The following is a 14635-nucleotide window of genomic DNA, read 5'->3' as shown; positions in this document are numbered from 1 at the left end:
CCGTTCTCATTCTTTACCTGGAGGACTCAGTTCCAGCACTCGGCTTCATCAGAGAACGTTTCTAGTCTTTACCTATGGCGCCCCTGAAAATCTCATATAGACATATATATGTCTATACATACATTCATATATAGTGTATGGATTTGTATATTTTTTCGTACCTTGGAACATACAAAATAAAGGACAAGATGTTTTGTATTAAATCATTCAAGCTAAATACGTTGAAAATTTTTGTGTTTTTCATTTAGTTTGGATATTTTTTTAGCATCTACTTGATTGTTATTTTGTTTTTTTGATGCTCTGTTTTCTGTTGTCTTCCTACGATTACCCTGAGACACCATGTATCCCACCTACATTGATTCTTCTTCCTTTGTTGAATGACCTGTATTATGTATATGATAGAATCTAAAAGTGAAAGTGCAGCTTGGAAACAAAGCCAGAAACAATTTCATAATAACAAATCTTGAGCTGTTTTTTTTTAAATTGTTAGCTAGTTGATGAATATTTCCATGTCTAGCATTGAAGGTTTGAACCAGTAGGAGCTTCCTTTTCACTTTGTGGTTGGGACTGCAAAGTGTGAAAGTCCAGAGTTTTCTTGCAAGTTCGTTATAAGTTTGACCCCGCTGGCTTAGAGCCCCTGATCCACTCCCTCCATCAAATGGCCGCAAAGTCACAGAGCCTTGTCCATGCTCCTCTCGCCGTGATGCAGACAGACAACACACAGAGCCTAGTCCATGCTCCTCTCGGCGTGATGCGAACAGACAACACACAGAGCCTAGTCCATGCTCCTCTTGGCGTGATGCAGACAGACAACACACAAAACCTAGTCCATGCTCCTCTCGGCGTGATGCGGACAGACACATTCATCGTTCATTCCCAGTGCTGGAGTAATGTAGAAATGAGGGGGCTTTGCCTGCGTTTTCAGAGGAGGAAGAACATTGTTGGGGGAGTTTCCCTGATTTGTTAAAAATTTATATTTATTCTGTGAAAGATAAACTGGAAAAAGTAAATCTCCTCGGCGAAGTGCAGTGTAGGCTAATGAGTCAGATTCTGCCAGGAAGCAGTCCCGCCCAGGTTCAATCCTGAGACCCATATGATGACAGCTGAGAACTGGCTCCTGAAAGTTGACCTCTGGCCTCCATGTGCACGTTGTACATGCCTCTCACCCTTACAAGAGAAATAAATGTAAGCAACAGTGAAACTTACTAAAAAGTCGCTTCTTCAAACTGTGGTCTCCAGAGAAGGCATTGCAGGTATCGGCATTAAGATGGCATCGCACTCTGTGAAAGTTGGATTGATCCGCATCCTGGCATTTTCTGTTCCTCGTCGGTGGTTAAGTGATGGCTTCAGTACACACAACAAATGCACCCATGAACTCAGTGCCTCTCTCTTACACCAGTTATCCACTTTCTAATCCAAGCACCATGTAGCAAGCGTTTAGCATGACACTTTGGACAACCAGGATCTCATAGCGGTCCCATGTAAAATTTAAGTGAGGAGACGGCCCTGTGCTCAGTTCTTATTGAGTGAGGAGGTGGGCCTCTGCTTACTTCTTACTGAGCACCAATTCCTGGCATGGACTTCAGTCATGAGGATCTTTCCTGAGCAGAGAGATGCTCATCTATCTTGATAGTTTGAGATGTTCTTACTCCAAGGTAATCCTTGGCATTGTTTTTATTTCACTTAGTTTCTTCAGAGAGAACAGACACTTTGTACACATACTTTCACTCTTTTTGTGTGTTGAGCCATGAGCTTCGTTTATATACGTTGTTTAATTCTGCAATTATGTATCAAATGTGTAGCTATAGAATGAGAATTTCATGAAGGTATAAATATACAAAGAAATTTTATTAAAGCAAATACTTTTGGTTATTTAAATGAAAGTATTAATATAACTGGGTCTATTTAGTTGAGAGACTGTGATAGAAAATAATATTGTCATGATCTGTTACATATAACTTTTATAAAATGGAGGAATTTTTAAATCCATAAAAATAATTTTTAATATTTTGTACAAGAATGCATTTAATTTAAAAATTGGTGTCTTCTCTTATTCTGTTTTGTTTTCAGTCACAATTTTGTGAGATTATGTATTTATATTATAGAGCAGTATATTTTCATCAGTCTCAGATATATTTTAAATTCCTTGAGAATTTTATACATGGTATTTTATCATCTTCATCCCCCCTCTCCCAGCTATTCCTAGGTATATATCTCTATTTTAAAAAGATTTCTTCGTGGAAAAAATTTGCAAATGCATATTGAAAGATACAGTGAAGATTTGAGAGGATTTTTTTTATATTGTTCTTATTTTGAGACAAGATCTTATTATGTAGTTGAGGCTGACCTTCAACTAGCAATCTTCCAGCCTGCATGCTGGTTAGAACATGGACCAGTATTTAATGTAGAGGTACAAATAGCCAAACTGTTCATGATACTGTTCGTGGGAAAGGAAAGGCCTTATCATGTGTAGATTTTGCTATAAAGGAAACAATTGTCCTGAGGTAAAACTGTCCAGAGTATTTCCACAGTGATAATCTTCTCCAATTAGAGAAATAACTGCTTTCATCCTGCATGAGCTTACTGCTCAATGTTTGGGGGTATAATGTTTTTGGCTACAAAATAAATATTTTTGACATTAAGGAAATCCTTTCTCCTTTGATTTTAACCATTACATAAGGTTTTTATTGGGATAGGGATTGGCTAACTGATCAGATTTCACATCAAGGAGAAAACTTGGGCTTTGACAACATTTTGATTAGTAATGTTTCCTATTGTGTTCCCATGAGTGCTGGAGGCTATTTTACTCACTTTCTCTCTTATTTGTGTTAGCAAATGAAATAATAATTAGTCACATAAAACAGTATATGTACAAAGTTTATCTTGACTGGAAAGTTTTATTATCTTTTTAGTAGAAACAGAAAACTGTTACTTTTTGTTAATAAGTTTCATAATATTACAGTATGATTTTAAGATTCATATTTTGCCAGAGCCGTTTTTCAAACATAACAATTGCCAGTATGTGTGACATGTATCTGGCATAGAACTTCCTGAAATGGATTAAAAGTTAATCGGTTCATTTCTAAATATCAGTTCCACTGTTAAGTTCTGCAAGCTCTTTGGGTCCAGCATTGTTCTTTCATTGCAAACATCTGTGAAGATGCGCTTGGTGAAGATGGATGTCAGCGGATGCTTTTGATTCTGAGTTTTAGAAAACAGTTGTTAAGTATTAAAAACAAAACTTTAATCTATAAAAAGACTTTTAAATTCTGAAAGCAAATAAATTACTATCAACGGATAGGACAATATAGACAATGTAAAAAGAAAAAAAGCCCATGCCTGCAGTTCCACCATGCAAACCAGCCACTCTCAACAGTATGGCTTTAAGCATTGACTGCTGTATAGACTGTATTGTTTGTCAATTCTCACTATGAGAAACAGCTTTGCCCTGCACGGCTTCTAAAGGACACTTCCTAATGACAACAGAACACAGTGTGTGTAAAGAAACAAATCTTGCTAGCCAGCAGCAGCCACAATGAAGAGTCGTGTGTTTGGAATTTCCGAAACAGGTGTGTGGGTGTCCATGAGAGGCAGCTGTGTCGCGGATTTTCCAGAAGCAGGGAAAGTGGAACTATATTCACAGAACAGCCTCTTGATGAGGCAGAACAATGCAGAGCAGGTAGAGTGGGAGATGACACCTCTTAGCTAAAAGTAGCAAAAGGACCTAGTCTTTTGCCATTAGAAAATTCCAGCTAGCCTACAGTAGGGGTTTGACTTGACTGGTACTTGAACATTGCTAGAGAGTGTTTGAGTTGCTTATACCAGATTTTTAAGTTGCAGCCCTGTTGAACGAATCTTATTGGTTTTAGTCATAAAAACCTGGAGTCAGATATTGGGAGTGAAAGCTGAAAGATCACAGAAGCAGAGCAGCCAGCCACTAGCTCTTATGTCTATGAAATCTCAGACCAAATGGGGTATCCTGTCTCTATAAGTCCTCAGACTGAATGCCCTGAGCTCTTTTCTCCTCCCATCTTATATTCCTCTCTCCACCCAGCCATATCACTCCTGGCTCCACCTCCCTAGTGCTGGAATTAAAGGCATGTGATCCCAAGTGCTGGGATCAAAGGTATGAGCTCCGTTTCTCTTTTAGATTGATTCAGTCTAGCTCATAGAGGCCTTGAACTCAAAGAGATCTGTCTGCCTTTGTCTTCCAAGTGTGGGATTAAAGGTGTGTGGTGTGTGCCACCACTGCCTGGCCTCTATGGCTAACTAGTGTGGCTAGCTCTGTACTCTGATCTTTAGATAAGCTTTGTTTATCAGATCATAAACAAAATATCACCACACAGCCCTATTTCACAATATGATTTTTTTTTTTTAGATAAGCCTCTAGCCAGGTAATTAAAGTTAAATGAGGGTAGAATTCTGTGATGGTTTTAATGACAATGGGCTCATGGACTCATATATTTGAATACTTAGGTTGTAGTTGGTGGAATTGTTTGGGAAAGATTAGGAGGTATGGTCTTGTTGGAGGAGTATGTTACTGGGCATGAGGTTTCAAAAGAGTGTCTCAGGCCCAGTCTCTGTCTGTTTGTCTAGTACTGGTTGTTGTCTCAGGATATAAACTCAGCTACTACTCCAGCACCATGATTACTGTCTCCACCATGATGGTCATACTCTTCTTCTGATACTGTGAGCCCCAATAAACATTTTCTTCTATGTGTTGCTAAATAGAAGAAATATGTCTAGCTAGGGGTCATGGTATCTTTTCACAGCAATAGAAAAATAAGTAAGACAGGCTCTAATTTTATGGGATTACCTTATTGTTCTCTGATATCAGGGGTGTGCTTTCATAGGCCACGTGTGTATACTTCGAGACAACAGTGTTCATTTTTCACAGTGAAAAGGCTGAAAAGAACAACAGACTTCTGACGTCTTTTTTTTTCAGATTGTTTCCTTCTTAGAGAAAAATTAGTTCATAAATAGAAAGATAGAAATACACAACCAGGAAAAATAAAGCATGGGTTGCAAGAAGATGGTTGGAGTCCCTGGATATTTGTGTTTTCTTTAGTTAGCAAGAGCAAGAGCGGGTACATCTTGGTGCAGTGGTCAGTGTGGGTAAGTGTGCATAATCCATCAGACAGAGAGGTGAGGGAAGGAGGGACATGTACCAGTGCCCCGTGAGGACCCAGGGACACGAGGAAAACACGAGAATACTTAAGAAGAAAGTATGAAATGCAATTCTTTGAAGTTGCAATTAAACCCAATTTAAGCCTATAGTTTTATTCGTACAAAATATTTCCAAGAACTGAAGAGAAGGTGGTCTCTGGTTCTTATGAAAAGTTAATTTTAGCTATTGAAATTAAGTTTATATAGTTTAATTTAGAGATTATTCATTCCAAAATCTCATTTGCTAAAAACAGGATCTTGTAATGTAGGTTTGGATTATTTTATCAAGAATTACAGCTTTTATGCCCATTAGACTATGGACCTTGTATTCCAGAAGACAGGACTGCACTTTTGATTCAGCTAGTTAAATGACAACAAGCTTTTTATGTAGGAGATTGCGTGTACTTGTGAAATATCAATGCTTTGTGACAAGATCTACAGTCTATTCAGAAAAATGAGACTTGATTTTGAAGGAAGTTATTGCTGTTTTCCATTTTGATATTTTCATAAAAGGAACTGGGACATAACCACATTTGACGATTTTCATATTATGGTTGTTTTAATTGACTAATGTCTTCCGATTGCTCTTGGCTGGATGATATAAAATATTCTGTAGCATTTTCTCTTAATTTACTTTTGTGTATTTATTTCCTTGTAATTGATATCATTTACTGTGCCTTCCTCATCATAAAATTATATGTGTTTTCATAAGAATTAGGTATTTCTGTGTTAAAATGATATTTTTCTTCAGAATGAAAAAGGAGATAGGATTGAATGAAAATGAAATCTAGGAAGTGTTTTTAAAAGTGAGTGTGGGCTTCTGTTTCTTAAGTTTGAGAATTGTAAACTTAAGTGAGATTTAGTATATCAGAGCATAGAGTTTTTACTACAAATTTAATGTGAGGCAAGAAATATCATAGCATGTTTAAACCACATACTTGAATAATATCGTTTACTTAAGAATATTTGTTGACATCCAAAGCAGGCTTTGAAGACCATAGCGGGCTCTGGGACTGCATCTGTGAGCTTATTGGTGAATTAGGTATTCAGTTTGTAACTAGAAATTTTAGGAGTTGTGATGAGGGAAAACTGCAGGTGCTTTTGGAGCCCAGTCCAGGGAAAATTACTTCAGGGAAGATCTGTGTGGCCACAAACTGAGCCAGGCAGAAAGTGTGGGATTTGGGATTCTAGGAATCAGAAAAGGTGTGCTCAAAACCCTGAAGGGACTGGAGAGCGTGATAAACTGAAAGAAGGGCTTGCTCCCTGCAATGGATGCAGTGCAGATGAGGGGAGGTAGCTTGGTGTGACTGAAAGGCAACAGTTACAAGTATCTGATGCAAAAGAGATGCTCATCCCGGTTCAGGATGATGGCATTCTATCTGGTGGTCTTGGCCCAGTTGCTTCATTTTTTTTTTTTCTTACAGTTCTAAGTTGCTACCTAGTATCATTTCTCTTTGGCCTGAAGGATTTCCACTGGCGTTTTCTCTAATTATACTCTACTACCAACCTATTCTAATTTCTGTTTTTCTGACTATGGCCTTATTTTACTGTTGAAGATACCTTTCTAGAAATAGAATTCTTGATTGCCTTTTTGCACTCCTGGTAGGCTGTTCCAATTATTTTGATGCCCAAGAATTCAGCTGTCAGTCTTACACCCTGACTCCCCCATTTTAGAAAGTTTTTTTTTTTTTTTCTGGATCCTTTGGCAGTGCCAGGAATCAAATGCAGAGCCCTGTGCATGGTCGACACTCCCTCTGCCTCTGAGCTGTGCCTCTAGCACTGCTGGTCCTCAAAGATCTGAAGAAGTGCTCAACAGTTTGACTATTTCTAGAAATTTTCTTTGTGTTTATTATACTCATTCAAGTTCATTGTGTTTCCTTGGGCCATAAGCTACTGTTTCCTGCCAGACTGGAGAGCATTCTCATTGTACTGCTGTAATGTTTGCCCTTCCTCCTCCTGTGATTCCTTCCTCCTCCTGCTTCTCCCCTTCCTCCTCCTCCACTGTCCTGCTCAGGTTCCCACAACACAATTGTGAGGCCTTTGCACACTGTCCTAGAGATTTCTGACCTTTTAATCAGCTTCCCCTTTCTTGGAAGATTGGGTCTTTTCTGCTAACAGGTCTTTAATTTTGCTTATTCAGCCGTCTCTGTTCCCTGTTCACGAGGTGAATATTCTATTTCAGTTACTGTACTTCTCAGAGCTGGAGTTCACATTTCCATTTTCATTCTTCTGAGATTCCTTTCATCCTCACTTCCTGATAGCATATATTTTTTCAACTCTTTGAATATAATTGTGTGAATTATTTAACCTTTCTTGGTTATTTCATGTGATAAACTTAGCATGTTAGCCTACTTACAGTCATTTTTATGATTACATTTCTTTCTAAGAATGTGAAATACTTTCCTGTTTCTTTGCACATCCAGAAATTCTTTCGTTGAGCTCTGTTCACCATCAGTTATATGGGAAATGACTCTGGGTTCTCGTACATATTTCAAGGCCATTTTCTTTTAATTGTTCAGGAGGTGATCTGTTTGCCTGATCGAAAGTGTAGACTGTCTGTGAGGTGTGTGGCTTGAGTTTCCCCTGGGACTTCCTTACCTTGGTCCCCTGAGTGCTTCTGAAAACAGTGTCATGTGATCTAGTAGTCTGTGCATAATCCCATGCCAGCTCCCCCTGCCCCCCTTGCATCTTTAAAAAAAAATAATAACTCCTTGAATTCAGTTAGTGCCACTTATGTGCAGGTAAGTTTCGGGCCATCTGCGGAAGCATAGCTCACCTACCAGAGACCACCTCCCTAAACAATGGGACTTTCCCTCCCCGATATCCATGAACGGTTAACAGCACCTGTCCTCCATCCACGCTGGAGCACTGACTGGACCGATCTCGTGCAGGCCTCGCGCGTGCCCCCACTGCTGGGCACCCATAATGCCCCATCGTGTCCAGAAGCCACTTTCCCCAGTCCTCCCCAACCGCCTCACACTTCCTCAACTCAGATATGAAATCCTTGGGCATACTGTCAGCACCTTGCCATCCAGTCTGATTGATTTCTTTTTTTAAAATCGCTAATTAAAGCTTGCAATTATCTGCTTAATTTTTTTGTTTTTTGCATATTATAAAAAATAAATTTTAATACATAGGAAACATAGTTAAGCTTAATTTAGAGTGTCTGTGGAGAAAAGAAAAAGAAACTTTAAAATATAATTAATTTTGATCTAGTCTTACATTTTAAATATGGCTATAAACTTATTTTACTATTCTTAACTATAGAATTGAGTTTGTGACATTAGACTATAAATAATTCCTTAAGTTTGTAAGTGCTAAGTTATTTATCAACCGAAAATTTACCTTGCTTTAAAAAAAAAAAGAATCATTTTTAAATGTTGTATAAAACCTAGCTTGACTGTTTTGTATTTGGTCCTCTCATTGGTAACATTTTAGTTATGCATCCTTAGCATTTGTTTATCTTCAGGAATGTGTGTGCTTATGAGTTCTTATAATTCAAATGCTAAGTGATTTAGTAGTGGTTGACTCTGGCAAGAATTACAGACATTGTATATATCAGTTGCTAACTATAGACATGAAATTGTGGGAATCTATAATTCACTGATAAACCATGCTGAATTGTCAAGGTTGAGGAAAATAAGAGGTCAAGCTGATAAGACTTACATGATCTTGATTTTACTTAACTACTTGAACTGGAGGAGAATAGTCATTTATCCATATGCGTCCTGGAATGGGTAGACTGACTGGATCGTACAGAACCCCTTGGAATGAGTCCAGCATCTAGAAGGAGGCTTGGATATGGGTCACTGCCACACCCTGCTGCTGCTTCTAGTCTTAGCTAATAGTGCTGGGGGTGAGAGGGGGGGTAGGGTTGCCCTCTGCACACCTCTGGTGAATGCCAAACAGAACGGAGGTCGCCACTGTCATTATTACCATCCACATGGCCTTGGCTGAATGTTTTGCTTTTCTGAGTTAGGCAAGTAATATCAGCACCTATCTCATAACATTGGAATTTAGTTAAAATAATTTTTTTCTGTGATTAAGTAAATATTATCTGTTACAGTTTCATCATTGTAATTCAGGGAAGCACCTCCACCAAGCCCCAATGTGATAAAGTATTGCAGAGTAGCAGAGAACACTGCCTTGCCAAGCATTCTGGGATAGCGAGTCTGCCCTGTTGTGTTCTCCCACCACCCTCTAGTGTTCTATGTATCACTTTCTTTTGCTCTGCGTGTCAGAGCACAACAGTCTCAGGGGCTACTCAGGTGATGAAATTTTATGATATAAATTTCGCCTGAGTTTCTGCAGCCCTCACATGCAGGTACATGCTAGCAGTGGCAGTAGCTCACCTACGGTGATTCATGTCCCTCCTTTATAATGCAGGCCTCCCTGCCCCCCTGCAGTGCACCCAGCAGTTACAGCAGGTCAGTCCTGGGGCTGTCTCACTCTTGACCACAGACTCCATATATTTTTCCCCTGTCTTCTCATGAGGTTATGCAAACCAACTCTGTAATATATGTCCTTGTAAACTCATTCCATGTTAGAGATGCTGGGTTGATGCTTACATTTTATTAGCATACATTAATTATATGTAAAAGTGGGTTTCATTATGACATTTACATGCGTATGTATTTTGAGTATGTTCATCACCATTTTCGACTCTTGTCCCCTCTCACTCTCACTGATAGCTCTCCTCTACCCAGCCAGTCCTCTTCTACTCTGTGTACATGTGTACCAGTGACTTGATGTGTAGCACGGTGAGGGGTGCTTTAACAGGAGCATTGACAACTTAGTCCTGACTACACCACTGCGGAAAACGTCCCATCCGCCCTCCTAGCTCAACCCTGCAACCATTCACTGCTGGTCCGTAAGCAGCAAGCAGTGGGCTCTTTGAACCCCTTCTCCACTCACTGTTTAGACTTCTGTCGTATAACCTCGTTAGATGATGCAAAGGGTTTTTTTTTCCTTTCAGTTTTCATAAAGATATATATTATTTCTTGAATATATCTCCCTGGCTCTCACACCCCCTTTTCCTCCCCTTCTCCTCCATCATTCTCCTTTGTTCCTCTAGATACTTTAATTTAGTACACACACACACACACACACACACACACACACACACACACACACACATACTTTAAACCTCTGTGGAGATGCTTTCAGAGAGGTTTCTCTCCTGGGTGTTTTGAAACCCCACCTAGCTGACTGTCAAGACTAGCCATCTTATTGTGTGAGCTATTTTTAGTTTAGAACCTTCATGAATTAATTCTTCTTTTCTAAAACCTCTTCATATCCTATTTTTAGAAGCATCTACAGTTAGTGATATTCCTAATGACATACAGCCTTTGTTGGAAAAGAAATTGGAGTTGGGAAGAGAAAGATGTTTAGATTTTCAAGTATTTGATCCCAACTAGCAAATCTTACAAATCAAACATTGTTTGTTGTCTAGGAGTATATAATGTCTATGGGGCTAGGACTGGGGGTAGCCCAGAGCTTGCCACACATGTATCAGGACCTGAGTTCTAGCCCAAGAACCCATGTAAAAAAGCTGGGTACACTAGTACCAACTTGTAGCTCCATTGCTTAGAGAAAGGCAGAGCCCTGGAGCTCACTGGTCAGCTAGTCCAGCTGTGGGCTTTGTGTGAGAGATGTCCCTCAGAGGCTCACATATTTGAACACTTGGTCCGTAGCTGGTGGTGTTGTTGTTTGGAGAGGTTATGGAAGTTTTGGGGGAAGGAGCCTGAGGAAGAACATCACCGGGAGCGGGCTTTGGTCATTGTGTGACAAAACTTGTCTTGGGAGACACAACACATGCAGCTTCACCTCAGATAGGGAGCCCACAACAGACTAAAGCATGGATACCACCAAAGTCCAGCTCCGTGAACTGTGAGTTTTATTAGAGTTATGTTCAGGAATATGGGTGAGTGGTTACTTGTGGCAGCAAAAATGACTAAATAACAGCTACGTCACCAAAGCCCACCCCAGTGTTGTAGGAGAAGCGCTTGTTGGCTCCTGGCTACTCAGCTCCGAAATAACCACACAGAAACTAACTGTATTAATTAAATCGCTGCTTGGCTTATTAGCTCTAGCTTCTTATTGACATTTTAATTTAACCCATTTCTATTAATCTGTGTATTGCCATGCGCCTGTGGCTTACCAACAAGGTCGTATTCAGCATCTCTCACCTAGCAGGGCTACATGGCTTCTCCATGACTGAATCGCTTGGAAAGGACACTCCAATCCAAAGCTGAACCTGCTTCTTCCAGGCAGCAATTGCTCTTGTCTCTAGAGTAGTCTCTGCAGCATGGCTCCTCTGGATCCTTGCTCCTCGGCTTGCCTGCCGGGACTCTCAGCCTTTATTGTATACTCTGGCAGGGAAGGGCCCTTCTTCCCTGAATCTACTCAGTTTCAGGGACTTCCCAAAGCTATTTTGAGTCATTTATCTTTCTGTTTAAAGAGATTCCGTGAAATATGGACTGTCTGAATTTCAGAGGAAATTGTTACATAATACGAATCTATAGCCTTGACTTGCTTCCTGTTTGCTCCCTTTGCTTTCTGTGTGTGGTTGAGATGTCATCTCTCAGCTTCTTGCTCCTGCTGCCATGTCTACTGCTTCTTGCCACAATGGTCTCTTATCCCTCTGGAACTGTAAGCTCTCTCTTTCGTAAGTTACCTTTGGTAAGGGTATTGTATTCCGGTAACAAAAAGGAACTAATATACTAGCCTGCTTGACAAACCTCAGGTCAGTGAGAAATCCTGTCTCAAAAAACAAGGTAGCTAGCATCTAAGGATTGACATTCAAGGTCTACATACACACATACTGCACCTACACACACACACACACACACACTCACACACACACACAATAGTAAATTCAACATAATTTTTGGGTGAAAGGGTATATTAGTTTATCAGTTCTAATTGAAAGCCATGATTTAAGTTGAATATAAATTTGTGATTCACATTAAAAAAGCCAAACTATGCCTATTAGGAATGGTCCTAATCTGCTTAATTAAAGAAACAATTAAGATCACTGAGTTTTTCAACATATGCCATATCTTTAAAAATCAACTTCATGCAAGATTTTGCTGCTAGCATGTGAGAATTATGCTGTTTGAGGAAAATGTGCTTAGATGGGCAAATGCAAAGTCTTTGAAGCAGTTTGAGATCACCCAAGTGGTTAGCCTAACCAATTGGACACATTAGACAGCTATTGGGGAAATGACAGAAACGACAGTTGTGTTAGCTCTTGTCCCATGGTACTGCGCCCCAGCCCTGTCTCAGCGTGGTTTACACTCTTATGGACTTACTCACTGCTGATTTGCCCCAGATAGAATATGAATTTGAAGGTTTCATGTTGTTGTCAGTAGAAAGGGTTTTGTATATAATAAAATTGCTATTTCAGGGCAACCTCCCACAGAGTCTACATATTTCTTTATCTTCATAACAAACTGTAAAATTAGTATCAAAACACCACTAGCCTTCTGTAGCATAGAGGCTGCTTTTGTACCAGGTGTACTGAATAAAACTTAAAGAGGCTTCTGGTTTCTCTCTGAGGAGTAGCAGATGGAACTTTTAATCCTGTTAAAAGTGGTCAGGATGATTTATGAGAGAATCAATAAAGATCACAAATTGCCCGTTTATGTTTACTGACATGCCTATCTTTTGACCTCTTAATCCCAATATTGTTCTTTGTCAAGTGACCCAGTTAGCAGCTTTTCTGTCACCAGTACTGTGAACTGTCTCAGGGACAGTTTCCAGATAAGGTTTTATTAGAGTGGTTGTAAGTAACTCCTTTTAAGAAGGGTCTGGCTCAGAAACATTGCTTCTTTCCAAAACAGCCTTTCATCTTGGTAGGAGAAGTTCAAGGGAAAGCATTCTTGTAGAACTCCAAGCTGCTACTATCCTCAGACCTTGTTTTCTGTGCAACATGAAGTACATTGATTTTCATAGTACATGAATGTATTCAAATCAAGAGATTATGACATCTGGGAACATGTTTTTATATTTGTTAATGCACCTTGATTGCAGTTAAGAAGATGGTTGCCAAAATGGCAGTGGCATCCTGCTTTGACTCTATAATTGTGCCTGGTACCTTCCCTGGCATCCATTGATACTTTATCTCTTCTCTGATGGAGGTAGTGTTAGTTTTTGTTAGTGCAAGTCAGTTGTGTCAGATTAAACAATACTGTTAACATAAAATGCAGAATTATTTTATGAAAGTTTTTCTTTAATGGATATATTCAGATGATCTCTGTTCATGATGTGACTCTATAACAAAAAGCAGATGAGCAGCCCCCATTAAAATATCAATGACAGCCTTCAAAGAGCTAGAAAACACAATCCTAAAACTATTGTGGAAGCATGAAAGATCCCGCACAGTCAAAGAGTTACTGAACTGAACCATCGCAGATGGAGCCATCACAACGGCTAACTTCAGTGCACACCTCAGAACTATCTGACCCCGACACGGTGTTGGCACAAAGCCAGACTGGGGGCAGTGTGTCATTTCCCCACACACGGTCGTCTCTACAGAAGCACAATGGATCCGTGTACCTAAGAACATATAACCCCTTTAGTTTCTTCCGCTGCAGGGAGAAAACACATGGAGCAGAAGCAGCCTGAGGAGAAAAGGCTCACACCATCCGTGGGAGGGACCTGATGGCAGGAACCTGAAGCAGAAAACAGAGGAATGCTGCTTGCTGGCCCGGGCTTATACTGAGATAGCTTTCCTCTACAGCCAAGGCCGTGGGGGCAGATGCCGTCCTCTACAGAGGCTGGGATCTTCTGTATCAACTGGCAGTCAAGACAGTGACCCACAGCCATGCCCAGAGGCCAGTCTAGTCTGGACAAGGGTTTCCTCTCCGATGGCTCTAGGCTGGGTCAAGATGACAGCTTAAGCTAACTAGAGCAGGTGCGGCTAGGAAAGCTGGACAAACTTTCAGGAAACCTGACTCCTGTCTGTCATCCTCAGCGTGAGAACTGAAACTACGACTAGAAGATGACAGGCAGCTTCTCAGGACATTGGCTGGCTGAGGGCCTGATGTTCTGAACTTTAACATCACAGGAAACATAGGAAATATAACTGCTGAGGCTACATCAAACCAAAGGGGGAAAAAACAGCAGAATGAATTAGAACGCCTAGAAAATGGAAAAAATATTGTCACGCATTTATATAACTGTTAATATCCAGAATATATAAAAAGTTCCAAACAATCCCAAACAAAAAATACAGTCCAGTTAAAAAATGGGCAAAACAATATGAATAAATGCTCCTTGAAAGAAACAAAATGGCCAGCAAATCTGTGAGAAGATGGCAACCATGAGTCCTCAACGCTAAATGGAAGCTGTTGAGGGCTCATGCTCGTAATCCTGTCTCTCATGGGGCTGAGGCAGGAGGATTTTTACAAGTTTGAGGTCAGCCTTGGCTATATATAGTGAATTTCAGGTTAGCCCAAGTTACGGA

The 14635-nt window shown here is 40.1% G+C and overlaps 1 protein-coding gene across 5 annotated transcripts in view; it reads left to right on the top strand.

The window, feature by feature from the left end:
• Commd10 (COMM domain containing 10) overlaps positions 1 to 14635 on the top strand; it is a 135244-nt gene that overhangs the window by 73779 nt on the left and 46830 nt on the right. The window contains exon 5 of one of the 5 annotated variants that reach the window (XM_048419329.3): positions 13764 to 14400. The exons of 3 other annotated variants lie outside the window; for them this stretch is intronic. In XM_048419329.3, coding sequence (XP_048275286.2) covers positions 13764 to 14069 — 306 coding nt within the window. In that variant the 3' untranslated portion in view covers positions 14070 to 14400. Of the gene's footprint in view, positions 1 to 13763; positions 14401 to 14635 lie in introns of those variants that run through there. One more of the 5 variants, XM_048419328.3, reaches the window with a different exon arrangement.

Source organism: Myodes glareolus, chromosome 13 (assembly GCF_982192425.1).
Source record: "Myodes glareolus chromosome 13, mMyoGla1.1, whole genome shotgun sequence".
NCBI lineage: Eukaryota > Metazoa > Chordata > Mammalia > Rodentia > Cricetidae > Myodes > Myodes glareolus.
Note: the sequence above shows the minus strand (reverse complement) of the source record. Positions and strands in the feature narration are given on the sequence as shown.